The sequence below is a fragment of the Drosophila pseudoobscura genome, chromosome 2 (genome assembly GCF_009870125.1).
Source record: "Drosophila pseudoobscura strain MV-25-SWS-2005 chromosome 2, UCI_Dpse_MV25, whole genome shotgun sequence".
Lineage (NCBI taxonomy): Eukaryota > Metazoa > Arthropoda > Insecta > Diptera > Drosophilidae > Drosophila > Drosophila pseudoobscura.
Window position 1 is genome coordinate 6,084,464 of NC_046679.1, and position 16,125 is coordinate 6,100,588.

The 16,125-nt window shown below is 46.4% G+C and overlaps 5 protein-coding genes across 10 annotated transcripts; 2 read left to right on the forward strand and 3 right to left on the reverse strand.

Moving 5' to 3' along the window:
• Positions 1 to 864: 864 nt before the first annotated feature.
• LOC4800876 (lipase 3) lies at positions 865 to 6,127 on the forward strand. Of its 3 annotated transcripts, none has more exons than XM_033380860.1 (3): positions 865 to 1,433; positions 4,744 to 4,913; positions 4,998 to 6,127. In XM_033380860.1, exon 3 carries the CDS (start codon positions 5,110 to 5,112, stop codon positions 5,941 to 5,943), a length of 834 nt encoding a protein of 277 aa, XP_033236751.1. In that variant the 5' UTR covers positions 865 to 1,433; positions 4,744 to 4,913; positions 4,998 to 5,109; the 3' UTR covers positions 5,944 to 6,127. The 3 variants fall into 3 exon arrangements, with proteins under 3 accessions (XP_033236751.1, XP_001358073.2, XP_033236744.1); XM_001358036.4 differs by lacking the exon at positions 865 to 1,433 and adding an exon at positions 3,706 to 4,450; XM_033380853.1 differs by lacking the exon at positions 865 to 1,433 and adding an exon at positions 4,530 to 4,692.
• Positions 6,080 to 7,607, reverse strand: LOC4800879 (lipase 3-like). 2 transcript variants are annotated; one of them, XM_033380866.1, is made up of 3 exons: positions 7,344 to 7,607; positions 6,591 to 7,289; positions 6,080 to 6,482 (listed from the first exon to the last, which is right to left on the reverse strand). In XM_033380866.1, the coding sequence occupies exons 1-3, from the start codon at positions 7,386 to 7,388 to the stop codon at positions 6,144 to 6,146; spliced, it is 1,083 nt and encodes a 360-aa protein (XP_033236757.1). In that variant the 5' UTR covers positions 7,389 to 7,607; the 3' UTR covers positions 6,080 to 6,143. The 2 variants fall into 2 exon arrangements, with proteins under 2 accessions (XP_033236757.1, XP_001358074.3); XM_001358037.4 differs by having other exon boundaries at positions 6,102 to 6,536; positions 7,344 to 7,598.
• Positions 7,608 to 7,817: 210 nt separating this feature from the next.
• LOC4800877 (lipase 3-like) lies at positions 7,818 to 9,242 on the reverse strand. Its single transcript, XM_001358038.4, has 3 exons — positions 9,120 to 9,242; positions 8,363 to 9,064; positions 7,818 to 8,299 (listed from the first exon to the last, which is right to left on the reverse strand). The coding sequence occupies exons 1-3, from the start codon at positions 9,189 to 9,191 to the stop codon at positions 7,883 to 7,885; spliced, it is 1,191 nt and encodes a 396-aa protein (XP_001358075.3). The 5' UTR covers positions 9,192 to 9,242; the 3' UTR covers positions 7,818 to 7,882.
• A 479-nt stretch (positions 9,243 to 9,721) lies between these two features.
• LOC6904092 (lipase 3-like) lies at positions 9,722 to 11,171 on the reverse strand. Of its 2 annotated transcripts, none has more exons than XM_002136391.3 (3): positions 11,039 to 11,171; positions 10,282 to 10,983; positions 9,722 to 10,222 (listed from the first exon to the last, which is right to left on the reverse strand). In XM_002136391.3, the coding sequence occupies exons 1-3, from the start codon at positions 11,108 to 11,110 to the stop codon at positions 9,818 to 9,820; spliced, it is 1,179 nt and encodes a 392-aa protein (XP_002136427.3). In that variant the 5' UTR covers positions 11,111 to 11,171; the 3' UTR covers positions 9,722 to 9,817. The 2 variants fall into 2 exon arrangements, with proteins under 2 accessions (XP_002136427.3, XP_033232579.1); XM_033376688.1 differs by having other exon boundaries at positions 10,022 to 10,235.
• A 1,399-nt stretch (positions 11,172 to 12,570) lies between these two features.
• LOC6896949 (ras guanine nucleotide exchange factor B) lies at positions 12,571 to 16,029 on the forward strand. 2 transcript variants are annotated; one of them, XM_015183388.2, is made up of 6 exons: positions 12,571 to 12,818; positions 12,913 to 13,205; positions 13,277 to 14,341; positions 14,398 to 14,618; positions 14,693 to 14,904; positions 14,978 to 16,029. In XM_015183388.2, the coding sequence occupies exons 1-5, from the start codon at positions 12,807 to 12,809 to the stop codon at positions 14,893 to 14,895; spliced, it is 1,794 nt and encodes a 597-aa protein (XP_015038874.2). In that variant the 5' UTR covers positions 12,571 to 12,806; the 3' UTR covers positions 14,896 to 14,904; positions 14,978 to 16,029. The 2 variants fall into 2 exon arrangements, with proteins under 2 accessions (XP_015038874.2, XP_002137134.2); XM_002137098.3 differs by having other exon boundaries at positions 14,693 to 16,029.
• The last annotated feature ends 96 nt before the right edge of the window (positions 16,030 to 16,125 follow it).

The window sequence follows — 16,125 nt, forward strand, 5'->3', positions numbered from 1 at the left end:
CCGGGCGACCACTACCTTCTGGTTGGTCTGCTGCTGCTGCCCTGACAGAATCCCAAGCGAAACTTCTGGCAAAGCTGTCGTCAATGACGACAATCGACAACGAGGAGGAGCCTTTACATACAACTCCTATTTGTTGTACTTGTTGTATATTTGTATATAGTTGTTTTGAGACTTTTGGCCGTGGAGTGTAGGTTTTCCCTGCAGCATTTTCCATTCCGTGAGGTAGCAGCCTCCGCCTGGGACTCGGAACTGGTCGGCCCACTGTTTATATTTTATTGATTATGCCAGCAGGTAACCCCCAGTGCAGACCGTGCCACGGAAATTTGACTAATGTGAGCGCGCCTTCAGATTCAATTTAGTCGTTAAATATTTAGATTTTGTTATTGCCGTCGTGGCTCTGCGGTGGTGGACGGCAACAGGAAGGAATCAATTGGTTTCCCTTTGAGTAACAGCGCTTAGTCATGACGAACAACGTCAAAGTCGACGTCGACGGTGGCGGCGGTGGTGGCAGCCACTTCCTCCTAAGGCCTCACAATGTTCCTTTTGTTGTCGGCCGGAGTCGTGGCGGTGGATTGAGATTTTGTTGAATTTTTATTTTACTTTTGCTTGCCGCGTTTTACGACCGACAATTGCCAGCAGTTAGCAGTCAACTATCCATCCAGGCAGCGGTAAATATGTAATCCCTGGCTCATGACTCAGGCAGCCGCGGACGCCGCAAGTCGGACTGCAATTAGAGAAGCGCCTCAGACAGGTAGACGGTTCCTGGCCAAGGCCGCCGCTGCTGCTGCTGTTTGCAAGGGCCAATTTACAAACACATCAAGAAGCAATTAGGCCCAGATTAGCATAGTGCTATTCACTGACCCGGCGCTCAGTGCGGGGAAACGGGTGACAGTCATCGCCTGCCCTTTCCCCGAGCTCAGTCGTCAATCACTTTCGTTTTATGACCGACGGCTTGGCTGGCGCTGCATTGATAAGCAACTGATTACATCGCCTGGGCAGCCCCGCCTTGGCCTTTTCTGGTTTAGATAAACGAACGAAGAAAGACGAAAGAAAGGCTGAGCTGAACTGAGCTGAGCGGACTGACCGGAAACCCAGTTCCAGAGACCGAAAGAAAACGAAACCCAATGCAAACATTCGAGTATCAGAAACAAGAGCACTCAAAGTGAAATGTCAGCTCATTGTTGGAAGGAAAAGCTGGACGGGCCTTTGATTTGTGGCCGCCACAACGCATCGCATCGCATCAGTTTCGGTGGATGTGGATGGGGATTGGGATGGGGCACGCATTATGCAGATCTTGTCCAGTTTGGGTTTCAAGTTCAATACAAAGTTCACGCCACGCAACTGTGAATGACTGACCGAAAGTGGGGAAATCACCAAATGGTTTCCAGATAACCAATATCTGTATACTCTTCCTCAAAATATGTGATTCATAAGTAAATGAAATAAATACTTTTAAATTAAACAATCGATTGAGGAGTTATGCGCAGGCAGAACTTTTCTCAGAAGTGATCCTTGAAGAATAACTGCAATTCAAGGAAGTCCCTGCTCAGAACTACCTCCACTCAAATGTGAATCGTTCATATGTGAAACTACTTAATAGTTTGATCGAATTATAAGGTCTTCACAGACCATAGTAAGTTCCTTGAAACGAATGCGACAAAACAATCTATTTGTTGATGATAAGTAGAAACAAAATATTACTCATAGAAAAGGAATTAGAAACTTCCTTATGGTGGGAAAAATATAAAGAAATCGTAGGTGTCTCCGTTCCCTGAAACCTAATACGCTGCTCATTAATATCCCCGTGTTTATACAATTACTAATACCCCATAATTACATCACTTGAGTATCATCGATGTGGGGTAAATACAGAGACCAAAATAAACAATCAAATTTGGCAATGGAGTGCGACATGGGGCATGCATTATGGATTGTTTTAGGCCGCTATTATATAGAATCCATTAGGCATTAGCCGAAAGTGAAGAAAGTCAAACAAGGTGGAGGTTGGAGGCCGGAGCTGTGAAAGAAGCCCCTGGCCCCAAGCCCTAGGCCCCATTTCATTGAGCGTACTCGCACTTGCACTCGCAGTCATATGTTTATTGTTTAATTGTCGAAACCTGTTAACTAAACAGTTTACTTGATCCACAGCCGGTTGGATGGATGGATGGATGGGTTGGACGCACGCGTCCAAACACTGTCTGATGTGTCACAATAGAAATTAGCGTAAACTGTTTTAACGCCAGGCATACGGGCACCGCCCCTGGGACTTACTTGCCTTGGGCCGATCCGTCGGGCTGGGGTTGGGGGGCATGGCATTCACGTACTTGAGTCTGGGTATCTGGTGGGTATCCGGTGGTCAATGCCGCCACTGGGCCAGTGGAGCGTCAGGCCAACCGGTCCATTGATGAAATGGTCTCGGGCAGTAAGTTAAATGAAGTCCAATGATACGAGTATCGTATGTGCACAGCATTTACAACCCCTTGCGCAGATGTTGGTGGGTTATTAAAAAGCCATATAAGCAAACAGAAAACGCTCTCCAGGTCGTGGACGCTCCACTGAATGTATTGTGTGAGAGTGAGAGACTGGGAAGTGGTTCCCCAGAAGGGGGCATACACCGGGGCTGACGTCGTCAATTGTCTTTCGAGTACGTAAACATAAACACCAGAAAACCGACACACACCATCCATAGCTTTTCAAACTTCCATGGGCACTACTACGCTGGGGTATGGGGTATGGTATGGTGTGCCGTGCCGGTGCCAGTGCCAGTACTTCGACTGTCTGGGGGGCAGAGGCCGAGCCGAGCCGGGCCGGGCCACATCCTAAATAAGCAGACGACCGTTTTCATTAGGCAACAGGTTATTGCAATTCAGCGAAAACAACGGCGACATACGACAGACTACAATACGAGCCAAGCAGCCACCGCCACACTCAGAGTCTGAGCCTGAGCCAAAAAAAAAAAAAGAAAAAATGTAAGTAGCTCCCAAAAATGTATACACTGCTCAAAATCAATTGTATTTCATGAATACATTGTACGTATGTGATGTGCATAACTTTCAGTGGGTTCCGTTCCGTATTGTTGCACCTTTTGAGAGTATTTATCATCCTTTATCTTCCAGTTGGTTTGTCTCTTGCATATCCAAGTGGGGTTCGGTTCCTGTTACTTCGATTGATCAACTGTCGATCATGTATGGGTATAGATATGACTTATCCAGAGATAATGCAACCAAATGAATCACTGAATTTAAATATTTATATTCAGGGAAAGCTCCCTTGAATGCCATAGCGAGGTGTGACCCCAAGATTGACAGAGATTCGATCTGTAAATCCAAGTGTTGTCCGTGAGAAGAGCTTTACCGGTATTACACATGCGAGTATGATCTACCTATGGGTTTCTCCCTACGACAAGGTCAATTCCACTTTCTTCTCGCATTTCTCAGAGCTAACATTGAAGCTTTGATGCCGCCCACTGTACGGGAGCGGCGTTGACACCTTTGGGTAGGGAGCGTTCTCTCTTTCATTAAGCTGTTATAATTGCTCAAATTGCCATGGCGGAATGCCAAGTCATTTGGGGAGGCAGTTCCGGGGGCGGCGTGTGTAGGTGTGGCGGGGCGAGCTGTGGATATTATGCACAGTGTACGTACAGCTCTGTACTTTCTGCCGAAGAGCATGGGAGCAGCAGCAGCAGAAGCAGCAGAGACGGAGGTGGCTTTTGGATGCGCCGATGTTTTTGGGCGCTGAGGTACTACGGCATGCAGGTGGCTGGAACAGCAGCAGCAGCAGCAGCGGCGGGGGCTTAGTGGCAGGCAGACAGCAGGCCGGTTGGAGCTTGGCTTGGCGCTGGGTAACAAGCCCTGCGAGTCGCGGACGCATGCGCAGTCGATAAAGCACATTCGAATCGAACGTTAGCAGCGGTACCGCCGGGCCGAGCACGAGAGCACGAGACCACGAAAACGACGAAAAATAGAGGCGTAAAACGACGGCGACGAACGACGAACGACAACGGCACTTTGATTGCAATTTTCATTCATATTCATTCATGCGAACGTATGTACGAGTAGCGCGACTGTTTCGGCCTTTTTGAAAGCTCTTCTGGCGGCTGGTCTGCTGTTCGGCCGTACTTTCTTTTCGCACTCACGATCCCCAGTCCCAGTCCTAGGTAGCAATCCCAATCCTTGGGCAGCTGGGGCACCGCGTGGCAGCCAGCTTTCGTTTTCGATCGATACGAGGCACGACCCCGTTCGGACCGGTTCAGGCTTCTACGGCTGCGTTACTTAATCCCCACCACATCCCAGCAGCGTTCATGTAATCATAATCCTGGACAGCCATGCGATCGCTGCCTCTGCCTCTGGATATCGTCGGGCTGGTGTCGCTGATCGTTGTCGCTATGTGGTGGCTGCAACAGGTGACTGCCACCCTACGTCAATCCCGCGAAATTATCATAACAGATGCGGTAGGTATCCAGAGGGGAGCCTCAATCGAGGGGGGTACGGAGCGTATCGGATCTGGGGAGGCCCTGGCGCGCACAGCGGCTCGCTCGCAGAATTCCTAATTACCTGAATGTCACAACGCACGCGTCTCGTGGCCTCCAAATGTCAAGCAGTATACGAATAAATGTGCCAACATTTTGTGTGTTTCGCGTTTGTGTTTCGACTTTTGGGCTTCGCCTCGGATCGTGTGTGTTGTTTGCACAGAGTGAGACAAACTTCCTGACTCCACTCCACCACTAATGATGTGTCGTTGCAGGTGCGGCGCATACAGAACGATGGCTACAACGTCGAACGCCACACGGTGACAACAAAGGATGGCTATGTGCTGACGCTACATCGCATACCGCAGGTGGACCCCAATGATGGCACCGTGCTGCGCCGACCTGTTGTCTTCCTGCTCTCCGGCCTGTACGCCTCGTCGGATGTGTGAGTAACACCAGAAGCAGCGCTGCTTCCGCTTGCCCCAGATACGAGAACACTCGCGAACTGCATTTCCCATTTCCCTTGCAGCTGGCTGCTGAACGGACGCGAAGATTCGCTGGCCTATCTGCTGTGGCGCGCCGGCTACGATGTGTGGCTGGGCAACAATCGGGGGAACATCTACTGCCGGCATAACCTCTGGATGAACGCCACAGAGAGGGAGTTCTGGAACTTCAGCTGGCATGAGATGAGCATCTACGACATGCCCGCCCAGGTCGACTACGTGCTGCGAGCCAGCGGTGTGGCGAGGATGCACTTCGTGGGCATCTCGCAGGGCGGCACCATCTTCCTCGTGTTCAACTCGATGATGCCTCAATACAATACGGTCTTCAAGACGGCCACCCTGCTGGCTCCGGTGGCCTATGTGAGTAATACGAAGAGCGGGCTGGCCAAGATCGTCGGACCCATACTGGGGACGCGCAACTACATATCAAAGATGCTCGAGGGCGTCGAGATGTTCTCCACGAACAAGTTCTTCAAGAAGCTCCTCTCAATGACCTGCCTGGATAACGAGAAGCCGCTGGTGTGCATCACGCGCCTCTGGCCCGCCGTTGGCTACGACACTCGGTTCCTTAACAAAACCCTTCTGCCGGATCTGATGGCCAACTTTCCCACTGGCGGATCCGTCAAGCAGCTGATGCACTACTTCCAGGGCTACGTGTCCACCAAGTTCCGGCAGTACGACTACGGCCCGGAGCGGAACTGGCTGCACTACCAGCAACTGGAGCCGCCGGAGTATGCCCTGGAGAAGGTGTCGACGCCCATAACCATTTTCTTCTCGGAAAACGACTACATTGTCGCCCCGGCCGACATCTGGAAGCTCTTGACGCGGCTGCCCAATGTCGAGGCCGCGTACAAGGTGCCCTGGAAGCGATGGAATCATTTCGATTTCATCTGCGGCCTGGGGGTACGAGAATACATCTTCGACAACATAGTGGTATCCATGAATCGCTACGAGCACCGACGACGTCGCTAGAGATGCCCTCGAAATGGATGGAAAGGCCAGAGAAGGGCTGCAGCCAGAACTATCAATAGTGCCAAAAAAATAACTTGTAAATTTACGAACTAGAGTCTTTGGTTGATCCGGCGATCAACTCTGAATCAACGCGTACTGATTAATAAATAAATAATATATTTAGCTTAGAGTAGATCCCAAATCACATCGATAGCCTTCATTTATTTATTTCGGTCCGTTTCGTACTTACTGATGAGCTTTACAATCGGCCTATTCAGAGTTGTACCCACAGCACGTGCAAACTGAAACTCAATGTGACTATAATACGGAATATGATGTAGTTCACATAAGGACAATTTCTCTGCCAGAAGGAGCACATTCTCTTCAGATACCACAAAGTCAGAGGAGCTGTAGTAGAGATTGATCGGAGACTTTGGCTTCACATACTTCAGGGGATAATCGGGCGGCCATGAGCTCCCATAGATAAGCCTGTTCGTCTTTTTGCCATGATCGTACATACAGAATCTCGACGACCCTTTTAGTTGCAGGTAATGCTTCAGCTGTCTCGACGAGATCCCCGCCGGAAGGGTTTTCAGAATAAGCATTATAATAGCCTTTGAGGATTAGGTGTGCGTCATAAGTTTAGCATTTGATCAATTGATACTCACTTTGCTGATTTGATCTCCATTTATACCGTATACCATCATAAATAAGGCCGCGCAAATCGATTTCATTGGTCGGACACTGCAAAATATCGAGGCCCAACTGGGTATTCCGTGGCGGTTACTAAACCACTCTCGGTCGTCAAATGCCAGGATTACTTTTTCAACGATGCTGCCCAAACCCGTGCTCATGTTTCTAAGAAACGCGGCAGGTGCCGTCAAGTGTGATGTCTTAATTTTTTCGTTATATTCTGGCCGCATACTGAGCATCACGAGAAATTGGGTGGCCCCTTGAGAGTACCCCACATAGTGCAGAGATCTTTGGCTAGTTCTATCCAAAACGTAGTCAATGCTCGCGGGCAGGTCCCTAGTGCCCATTTCATGCCAGCTAAAATTCCAGAAACTTTTGTGCTTGGGATCCATGTATTTGTGTAGGCGAGAGTAGGTGTTTCCCCGTGAGTTTCCCAGCCACACATCGAATCCCGCATCTGCGAGCAAGTAGGGTAAGCCGTCAGAGGGTCCGATCAACAGATAGGAGTCCGAGGAGCCGCTCATTCCATGCATCATAAAGACCACCGGCTTGGGGCTTTGTGCATTTCTTGCGTTGGGCGAATTTGGAATGTGTACTAGCTTTAGTATATAGTTATCGGTTGTTTCCACGGAGTGCTCCTCCACTGGATAATTGTAAGAAGCTAGAATTTCCGGCTAAAATTCCGATTTTAAAGAATACTTATTGAAACATCTTACTATTTCACTCACGCCGGACGTGTACCATGAATATACCAGGAAAAGGCCTATAAACATTTTGTTACCGATGTAATCGATTGCTTTACTGTAACTAACAATCGATCGTAGGAATTTTCAAGCTGTTGGTTCCGCATACAACTTAAAGCCTTGCAAATTCGATTAAGCTATTACAACAATTCGCTACTGAAAATTGTATAGTTGATGCATTGCTGAAGAGATGCAATATCTTGATCATGATGATCTTCGGCTCTGCATAGATGATTTAAATAAGGAATTCGTTGCGGAAACAAAGAGAAATTGCAATCCACTTTCTAGGTCGTACCGGAAAGAACTACATTAATTTTAAACTTACGATCGATGATGTTATTTTCATGCAGAAAATTCAATTGTCTCCAGGTCGTATGGTGGGTCTGCTTTAGGGCCGGACAGAACAAAGCAGGATGGATGGAACTTTTCATAAAAATTACCACTGAGACTTTCGTTTTGTAAGGAGCTCTTCAGTTTAATAGATATCGTATACGCATCTTACTGGTACTACTCTTACTTATTCATTAGCGGTGATGCTGATTAGCTTTGCTTAAACGAGATTCAAAAGCATTGGCAATGTTAACAATATCATTGTTAACATACAACTTTAGATTATTGCCGAACACATAGTCAATGTGACCCCATTCGGACAATTGATGAGGATGTCCCCGTGCGTTGGGCAAAGAATTGATGGTCAGCAGGACATCCTCCACGGCTGACATACCATCGTTGTCGCTATAGTAAAAATCAACGGGGCTCAAAGGGTTTACTTCATTTAGCGGATAGTCTGGTGGATCTGTAGAGCCATAGATCGCGAGATTCTCTCTTTTTCCGAAGTCGTAGAGGGCGAATCGGCCGGAATCGATAAGTTGGGCATAATGCTTAATTTGTCGAGTTGAAATACCCGCTGCAGCAGTGGCCGCAATCGCCGGCAATAGTGTCTGGGAAAGATAACTGATATGGTATCGATATGATATGATTAGGGGATAGTGGACATCACAAACCGTATTTAAATGTTTTGAGGGACCGCCAGACATCAGAAAGGCAAAATTTCGGCATAATGTGTGTCTTATAAGAAGTACGCTGCACAGGGACGAAAATATTCTGCTCCATAATGGAGTATTATACATCAACTCCATGTCGCTCAGCTTAAGGTAAAAGTTCTTTATAATTTTGAATAGCTTTGATGGCATATTTCCGCTGAAAGCAACCGGCCCGAGAAGATGGCTCGTCTTCACTTTGATATTATACTCAGGTCGCATCGAGAGCATCGCCAGAAAAGAAGTAGCTCCCTGCGAGTGGCCCACATAGTGGACAGCCGTTTGTCCAGTCATACTCAGTATAAAGTCGATCGTGGTGGTGGTGTCATATATTCCGATTTCGTGCCAGTCGAACCGCCAGAAATCCTTGTTATTAGGGCTAATGGTCAGGTGCTTACGTGAATAGGAGTTCCCCCGGCTGTTGATCAGCCAAACGTCATAGCCCTCGTCGGCCAGTAGGAATGGCAGACCTTGGTCTGGTCCGATAATCACCCAATAGTCAGAGGAGCAAGTCAGGCCATGGACGAAAAGGACGGCGGGCTTCGGTCCCGACGTGCTGGGACGGCGGGGAGAGTTCGGAATCCGATAGAGGGCAAGTATGTAACCATCTTGGGTCACCGCCGTATGCTTCTCCACGGGATAGTTGTGCATCCTGATATAGTCGCCCTGGCAGCACAATGCAATCATAAGAATGAAATAGCCCCAAAGACACAGCACTCACCGTATCCTTCAGAGCGACTCCCCCCAATATGTTCACCACAAGAACTATCCACCTTAAGAGGATCTGTGCCATTATACGATTCGATTTCGTTGGGAAATAGTTCGATACTAAATCGATGCAGCGTTAAAATATATACGGCAAACATTTAAATAGCATTCAAATCAGATGAGATTCAGGTCTTAGTCACGGTTTTTGCGGCGTTTATGTAATCTAAATTTTTAATTGCCACGTGATGTGGAGAACATTAGTCCTCGTCCTTCAAAACCATTTAATACCAAGTAACACTTGGAATATACAAATGTTTAAAGGGACATGCGACAGGGGGGCATTCCTTATTCTGGCTTATGTGTGTTGTGTTTTTTTTTCTGATTTCAGGTGTGTAGAAGGGGGACTGGAAAATATGGAAAATAAACTTGCTCCATCCAAAAAGTATGCAACCAGTATGTATGTACACTCCCCGGCACTTGAATACGAGACACTAAATCGTACACTTCAGGCACTACTATTTCCGGCACAAGCCAAAGTAAACGGTGAACTTAATTTTCCTCAAATCTCTAATTTCAATCTCAAATTTCCGTTCTTAAAAAAATGCGACACTTGAATACGATAATCATATTGAAAAATTTTTTATTTTGGATGTATCTTCTATATATCTTGGTACTACTGGTACTACTCTTACTTATTCATTAGCAGTGATGCTAAGAAGCTTCGTTTAAATGAGATTCAAAAGCATTGGCAATGTTAACAATATCATTGTTAACATAAAACTTTAGATTATTGCCGAACACATAGTCAATGTGACCCCAGTCGGAAAATTGATGACGATGTCCCCGAGCGTTGGGCAAAGAATGGATGGTCAGCAGTACATCCTCCACGGCTGCCATACCATCGTTTTCGCTATAGTAAAAATCAATGGGGCTCAAAGGGTTTACTTCATTTAGCGGATAGTCTGGTGGATCTGTGGTGCCATAGGTTGCGAGATTGTCCCTTTTTCCGAAGTCGAAGAGGGCGAATCGGCCGGAATCGATAAGTTGGACATAATGCTTAATTTGTCGAGTTGAAATACCCGCTGAAGCAGTGGCCGCCATCGCCGGCAATAGTGTCTGGGAAAGATAACTGATATGGTATGATCGATATGATATGATTAGCGGACAGCACGAACCATATTTAAATGTCTTGAAGAACCGCCGGAAATCAGAAAGGCCACATTTCGGCATAATATGTGTCTTAGAAGGAGTACGGTGCACAGGGACGAAAATATTCGGCTCCAAAAGGGAGTATTATACTTCAACTCCATGTCGCCCAGCTGAAGGTAAAAGTTATTTATAACTTTAAATAGCTTTGATGGCATTTTTCCGCTGAAAGCAACCGGCCCGAGAAGATGGCTCGTCTTCACTTTGATATTATACTCAGGTCGCATCGAGAGCATCGCCAGAAAAGAAGTAGCTCCCTGCGAGTGGCCCACATAGTGGACAGCCGTTTGTCCAGTCATACTCAGTATAAAGTCGATGGAGGTTGTGGTGTCATATATTCCGATTTCGTGCCAGTCGAACTGCCAGAAATCCTTGTTATTAGGGCTAATGGTCAGGTGTTTACGTGAATAGATGTTCCCCCGGCTGTTGATCAGCCAAACGTCATAGCCCTCGTCGGCCAGTAGGAATGGCAGACCTTGTTCTGGTCCGATAATCACCCAGTAGTCAGAGGAGCAAGTCATGCCATGGACGAAAAGGACGGCGGGCTTCGGTCCCGACGTGCTGGGACGGCGAGGAGAGTTCGGAATTCGAAAGAGGCCAAGTATGTAACCATCTGGGGTCACCGCCGTATGCTTCTCCACGGGATAGTTGTGCATCCTGATATAGTCGCCCTGGCAGCACAATGCAATCATAAGAACGAAATAGCCCCAAAGACACAGCACTCACCGTATCCTTCAGAGCGACTCCCCCCAATATGTTCACCACAAGAACTATCCACCTTAAGAGGATCTGTGCCATTATACGATTCGATTTCGCTGGGAAATAGTTCGATACTAAATCGATGCAGCGATAAAATATATACGAGATATTTTTTGGCATACATTTAAATAGCATTCAAATCAGATGAGATTCAGGTCTTAGTCACGGTTAGATTGAATAAGCTCTCTGTAGATGACGTTTGCGGCGTTAACATAGTTAAAATTTTTAATTTCCACTTGATGCGGAGAACAATAATTCTGCGTCCTTCGAACCCATTTAATACCAAGTAACACTTGGAATGTACAAATGTTTAAAGGGACATTCGACAGGGGGGCATTCTTTACTCTGGCTGTGAGGGGATGGGAAAATATTGAAAATAAACTTGATCTGCCTATTTTCTTGGACGTTGACATGCAATGACTCCATCTTGCAAGAGGCGATACAATTACTGCACCGTCAAGTGGTCCCCGTCACATCCATCCAAAAAGTATGCAACCAGTATGTACGTACACTCCCCGACACTTGAATACGACACACTAAATCGTACACTTCAGGCACTAATATTTCCGGCACAAGCCAAAGAAAACGGTGTACCTAATTTTCCTCTATATTAGCATAAATTTAAAAAAAAAAATTGTAGTAATATTCATCAAAGTAGATTGAGGAAAATAATTTAATTGAAATAACTGAAATTTCCGTTATTCAAAAATGCGACACTTGAATACGACAATCATACGACAAGGTCGCGACCGGACATCGAAAAAATTTTCAAAAATCAATTAGAGTGTCCTTATTATGAGAAAGAAATTTGGGTTATGGTTAGTCCTATTCAAAGGAAGGAAAATCGAAAATAAAAGCCTCGAAGGAAATACGTCCATCAATAATGAAAATAAGTTGGTAAAACTAAGTTGTCCTAAGTGATTTCATAAAGAACACGGGTCGAATTATGGCAAATAAAATTGTTTTTTTTTTGTAAAGTCGAGTTTCAAATCAGCTTGGAAAACAGAATTTTAAAGTTATTAATTGAAATAGATTATAAATAAGTCCATACTTATAGCGGATACCAGTTGACCAGCAACAATGACGTTACATTCCGTTTTATGCTTTGACTGTGTTTGTTTAAACCCAATTTTAGACACAATAGAAAAAAAGGAGTCCTTAAAATTAAACAGTCATATAGAAAATTAGTTGTTTAATCGGATAAAACTGCTCAGGGCTGAGAGTCCTTCTAGTAGTAATGTTAAACCGAATATCTGAATTGAGTAATATGACTTCCGATCATGGATAGAGAACCATTAACCCATTGTTGACCATAACTCATAACCATAACCATAGCGCAGTTCAGTGGAAAGATATCGTAGGGTTCTTTGATGAATCGTCAAGAAGAACTTACAACCAGAACTATTTGTCGCGTTTCCCTCAAGGTGTGCACCCAAATAAATAAAAGGGGCTTACGGGGGCTAAGTTCGATTTTTCATCGGTATATTTGCGGTATATTTTGAAAAGTAGGCGGTATATTTTTGAGGTATATTTTATCGATAGGTCCAATAAGGACAACTGCTTGCAAGGACAACACAATTTTTTCTCCTTTTGTGCCTCCCAATTAGTGCCGTCTCGTCCCTATTCCAATTGGAGAACTGCTAAGAGCCGTTAGAGTCCCGATTCCAAAATGCATTGGTGGCGTCCCAGCGAATAGATGCCGCTGCAGTAGCCAGACAGTAGCCCACAGCCGAAAATGAACAATTTGGTAAGTGGGTGGTAGTGGTGGTGGCCGTTTGTGTATGTGTAGGCGTGTCTGTGTGGGGTTTCATGGTGTGCGGCCTGTGTATCAATTGTTGCAGGAGCACGTCAAGCACTTCTACCCAGAAAACTATAAATTGGATCTTTCGGAGACGATGAAGGCGGCACTATCCAAGGGTCCCGGCGTCGGGGGCGTGGCCAGTGGGTCATCGCACAGCGACATGCTGCCGCAGCCGAATGCCGGACTTCCCGGCGTGGGCTATGTGACCGAGAAGCTCTACATGCTGCTGCAGCTCTATTTGCAGAACAAGGGCTGGAACCCGAGCGCCGAGCTGCTGCAGTGCTTCAGCGATCTGAAGGACAACGCCATGCTGCCCAGTGCCGCCTATCTGCAGTAAGTGTACAAATGTTGTAAGTTTATATGAATACCCTCCACTGAATCAAGTTCGTCCTCTTCATTAATAGGGTCTTGGCCAATCGACTGACGCTAGACTCACAGGGTCGCCTGATTCTGCGCGATAATGGAAAGATTGTTCTGCCGTTTGAGCATTTCGCCAATGCGGTCATGCTAAAGCACATGTCCGGTCCCCACGGGCTTCATCTAAGTGTGGACGCCACAGTGCGGGCTGTAATCGAGTCCTACACGATTGGGCGGGATCAGTTCGGGATGGAAAAGGAGTTCATTATCGAGGTGGTCCAGTCGTGCCCCAGCCCCGCCTGCCGCTACTACAAGAACCACATGGGCATCTCACCCATGCCATTCATGGAGCAACAGTATCCTGGCGTGAATACGCCCGACTTTTTGCAACGACTCTCCCATCTGCCGCCCAGCAGTGCAGCCGGAGGAAATGCTGCAGCTGGCTCTGCTTCCAGCGCTGCCAGCAGCACCAGCTCAAGCAATGTGGAAATGGACTTATCCAAGTCGACGGGCTCCAAGGTGACACAGGTTCCAGTGCCGCCGCAACTCCAGCATCTGACCAAGCAGCAGCAGAACAGCATCCAGACGCAGCTCTCACAGATCAGTGCTGCCGCCGCACATCATCAACAGCAGCAACAGCAACAACAACAGCAGCAACAGCAGCAGCAGCAACAACAGCAACAACAACAGCAGCAGGCCCAGGCGCAGGCCAAGCACCAGCAACAGCTTACGGCGGCTCTGATACAGCAACAAAATCGAGTGCTCGCCCAGCAGAGCCTTGAGAAGCTAAGCAATTTAAGTCCGCTGGAGAAGCAGCGTGTGTTTGCTCAACTGGATCCTAAGCACTTTGATCCCATGGCCGTGGCCGCAGCAGCAGCCAATTTACAGATCCAGGGACTAATGCAATCGCAGGCAGTGGCCGCTGCCGTGGCCGCAAATCAGCAGCCGACTCCGGCCACCAGCACATCCACGTCCGGGGGCTCCGGTGTCAGTTCACAAACCCATCACCATCCAATGCCACCACCATCGCAGTCGCCGCACTCATCTTCATCGTCTTCCTCGCACTCGTCGCTGGATCAGCTATCACATAAGAATGCAGCAGATTCCTTGCGGTTAGTTTAGATTTTTGGCATTTATTCGTTCCTAGTGCGAGTTTTTCTCCTTGCAGCTCAAATCTTGATTCGATTGAGTCGAACAAAGATCTACTGGCCCTGCACAACGGGGCCTGGGCCACCAGTGATGCCTATCGCTTGGACCACATGGCTGTTGGCCAGGACAAGATTGTACGCATTTTTTCCGAACTTATGCGGAACATGTCTCGCATGAAGACCTACATACGTCCATCTATGTGCAAGCCCTACGGCAAGCAGAGCGAGAGTCTGCAGAAGAGTAAGTAAAGCGATAACCGGTTTATTCGTATTTGTATTCGTCTGCGATATTAGACACTGACTTTGCATTTGCAGCACTCATGGACACAATTCAGATTGTGCAAACGCTGCGCAACTGCTTGCCGGCTCCCCACATACCGGTCTCCTCCTGGAAGAGTGAGAGCGAGGGTAACTTGGGGGCAGGTGTTAGTGTCGGCGTTGGCGTCGCCGTTCCACAAGGACTAAATTTGAGCGCCGCCTTGGGTCTGCCATCGGGCAGATTGGACAACATGCACTAGGCGGGGATGGTAAGAGAGATTCTCTAAGATGAACCCAACAGAATGATATCATTTCATACACTTAACGCTCGAATTCTTCCAGAATGTCGAGAATACATAGTATTACATATACATAAACCCATTTATATGATAAGGATAGAGGTTCACCTTCATAGGCTTGACTCCAGTTTTCCTTTTAGCAATTATGTGCCATGTTCAACACAAGACTTGATTTCGTTTCAACACTTGACTGACATTTAGATGTGTACGAGTATATATTTCGACCCGATCCCGATGGGGATTATGGTTGGGTGCGGTGCCCATGCGCTGTACAAGGGGTCATCCTCGCATAATACCAGGTTGAGCCTTGTAGGGTGCATCGAAACAGCGGTTGGAACCGTTTTTTATGAATCTAAGTATCTTCTTTACTGACTTATTCCTCACCTCACTCTGTACTTCCCGATTTGGCATACAAAATTAACACGCAAAATGGAGAATTAGTTAAAAAATTGGCAAAACGTCTGTGATATTTAAATTATGTTGGCAAATGGAAAGAAAAACTAAATTTAACTTTTTTTTTTATATATTGTGTGCCCTTTGTTGTGACGATTTTACAATACTTACTTTGTGCAATACCTACTAAGCATCTATTCTTAACTATGTATTCCTGTGCAATTGACGACTTCTCACCCATATCAAACCCCAACTCGAATCTAACATGGCAGCATGCCCGCCCCCACACTACATAATATTATACAAACGAGTATGTAGACGCATAAGATTTATATTATATTTTGCATTAGAAATACATACATATTTAGGTGTATCGCGGCTCATCGATTGAGAATGTTGAGTCTAGGAAGAGATGAGACAAAAGGAGTTGTGTTTAAATTTAAGAAGCAGAAGAACATGTGAAGATATGAAGGGTTGTATTCCAGCTACACGCATACGTATAGTATAGGCTATTTAAATATACTTTATTCCGCCGTGCTCATCATTGAAATATCCGAATCGTAGCATGCAAACAGTATTAAACCCAATAAAAAGACACTTGCAAACCATAAGTATTTATCTAGCTAAAGTGAATGCATTTAGCATAACATAACATAATCGCTTGATGTTTATCTTCTGGACTTAAATAAACATTTTATTCTATAAACGAATATTTATTTTTAATTTACCGATGAAGAACCAGTTAAGTGGTTTAATACCATCTAAGCCATGTGGGTCATATAGCCGGCGTTTAGCATT